The sequence below is a fragment of the Clupea harengus genome, chromosome 21 (assembly GCF_900700415.2).
Source record: "Clupea harengus chromosome 21, Ch_v2.0.2, whole genome shotgun sequence".
Lineage (NCBI taxonomy): Eukaryota > Metazoa > Chordata > Actinopteri > Clupeiformes > Clupeidae > Clupea > Clupea harengus.
Window position 1 is genome coordinate 19,670,021 of NC_045172.1, and position 2,500 is coordinate 19,672,520.

At 45.5% G+C, this 2,500-nt stretch overlaps 1 protein-coding gene across 3 annotated transcripts in view; it reads right to left on the reverse strand.

Moving 5' to 3' along the window:
• The window catches only part of scn1lab (sodium channel, voltage-gated, type I like, alpha b), a 41,800-nt gene that overhangs the window by 26,248 nt on the left and 13,052 nt on the right, over positions 1–2,500 (reverse strand). For all 3 annotated transcript variants that reach the window (XM_031558883.2, XM_031558886.2, XM_031558885.2), the window contains exon 7: positions 627–908. In XM_031558883.2, coding sequence (XP_031414743.1) covers positions 627–908 — 282 coding nt within the window. The remainder of the gene's footprint in view (positions 1–626; positions 909–2,500) is intronic.

The following is a 2,500-nucleotide window of genomic DNA, read 5'->3' on the forward strand; positions in this document are numbered from 1 at the left end:
TTTCTCTCTGTCCGTATTCCTCTCTCTCTCTCCCTCTCTCCTCTCTCCCTCCCTCTCCCTCTCTCTCTCCCTCTCTCTCTCTCCTCTCTCTCTGGTGATTATGCGCCACATTGGCCCTGGCTTTCCCACCCGCCTCAGTTTAGCATCACCCCACGGCCCTACGTGTCATCCCACATCACATTAGATCACAGTGCTATTCACTGCAGTCCACTAACACCCAGCATATGAGTCACACACACACACACACACACACACACACACACACACACACACACACACACACACATATACATAACCACATCAGAGCAGACCACTTAGACCCAGAATATGAGTCAAACACTCACACACACACACACACCCACATACACACCCACATCACATTAGATCACAGCCCACCATTCACAGCAGTCCACTTACACCGAGCATACTGTATGAGTCACACACACACACACACACACACACACACACACACACACACACACACACACACACACACACACACACACACACACACACACACACACGTGTGTCCACACACCACATCTCAACAACAGTCATTGGAACTTGTGCTGCATCTAATGTGAATGCACACACACATGCACGCACACACACACACACACACTCACGGTTGTCGCTGATGTACTCGGTCCAGTTGAAGGTGTTGTTGGGTAGGCTTATGTTGGCCAGCTCTAGGTCGTCAGTGGGGCCCAGCGTGAAGTTCTGCGGCAGGGCAGAGGGGGGCGCCGTGGGACCGTCTATGGGGATCCGCACACACTTCTGCCGCAGGTTTCCCATGAAGAGCTGCAGCCCAATGAGGGCAAACACACTTAGGCAGAACACCGTCAGGATCATCACGTCTGACAGCTTCTTCACGGACTGGATCAGAGCGCCTACAATGGTCTTCAGGCCTGGGGGTCGTGGGGGGAAGGGGGGGGGGGGCGGTTGGTAGGGCACACACACACACACCACCGGTGGGTCACACCTTCAAAAAACAGCTGAGGCTGTGTCCCAAATCATCGAAAGAGCCCGTATTCCCTTATTAAGCAGCCTAATTCCAAACAAGCTATTTACCAAATCATCAAAAGAGCCCTTATTAGGCAGCCTAATTTTAAACTATTCAACACGCCTTGGGCCAGAGTCAGCCAAGGGGAGATGTGTTTGAGATGTCTGAGAGAGTATTTGAGATGTCTCAGAGAGTATTTGAGATGTCTCAGAGAGTATTTGAGATGTATTTGAGAATACATTACAAAGCTCAAACATGGAAAATACTCCAGCAGAGTGAGACTGCATCCACTGTTACGACGTCTCAGAGACACTTTACACATAAGCACAGGTGGGATAAAATGCTTGAGCCTGGGCTGATGAACCAACCATTGCCAGATCATGTTATTGGTTCCAATGTATTGCTGAAACATTTCTGCTGTGCTTAAGCCAATCAGATCTCTTCTGCTGATAAATAATAATACTCCCGGATAGGATCTGGATGTATAACGAATCTGGATCCGATTGGGAGTGAATCTGGATCAGATTGGGAGTGAATCTGGATCAGATTTGGAGCAGATCTGCTATCTAGGATATTATTAAAGAGCTTTATTGTAGGCTGCATGCATCAACTTAAAATAGAGTTTAAAGGGGCCACAATATCTTTGGGCTTTAAACTAGAGCGCTGAAGAGCGGGGCCATTGAGATTTTGGGAGGCAGCCTCTTCACTGGACATACATACATCAAACTGAGCTCCCAGTTCTAGCATGGGATCAGTTGACTCGTGTAAAAACAATGACAATTAGTAGAATGAGTGTAGATGTCAATCACCTTCTCTGTACAGAAGCTCCAAACAGATGTGCACTGCTCCCAAGGTCAAATTAAACCATTACATTGTTTCATTAATAATGCATCTAGTTAAGACTCTTTCCTCTATCGGTTGGGTGAGCGTTGGATAATTATGTATATCAGTAGTTTGCTTTTGGAAATGCGTCTGCAATTTTTTTTTTTTCCTGTTTTCTTAAACATAGAATTCCTTTGGGAATGGTTTTGGAATTTTCAGTCTAATTTTCTAATATTCTCAAGTCTTCAATTGGAGGAGAACTCAAGCGTACAAATGCTTGGAGCAGAAAAGATGTGTGTGTGTGTGTGTGTGTGTGTGTGTGTGTGTGTGTGTGTGTGTGTGTGTGTGTGTGTGTGTGTGTGTGTGTGTGTGTGTGTGTGTGTGTGTGGGTGTGTGTGTGTGTGAATATCAAACAATGACATGCACATTGAACACAAACACACAAACGGAGAGAGAGAGGGAAGACGGACAAGAGTTTGACACATAGGCTGGCTTTTGCAATGTCTCATGCAAAAAATAAAAAAAAATAACAGAACAAAAACTTAACAGTTTAGCCTCTGCTCTGCTCTATTTCCCCAGGCTCACATAGTGGGAAAATAAACCTTTAAAGAAAGGATTTTAAAAGAGAGACAGAGAGAGAAAAACGAAAAAAGAAAAGAAAAAATGAAAAAAGCG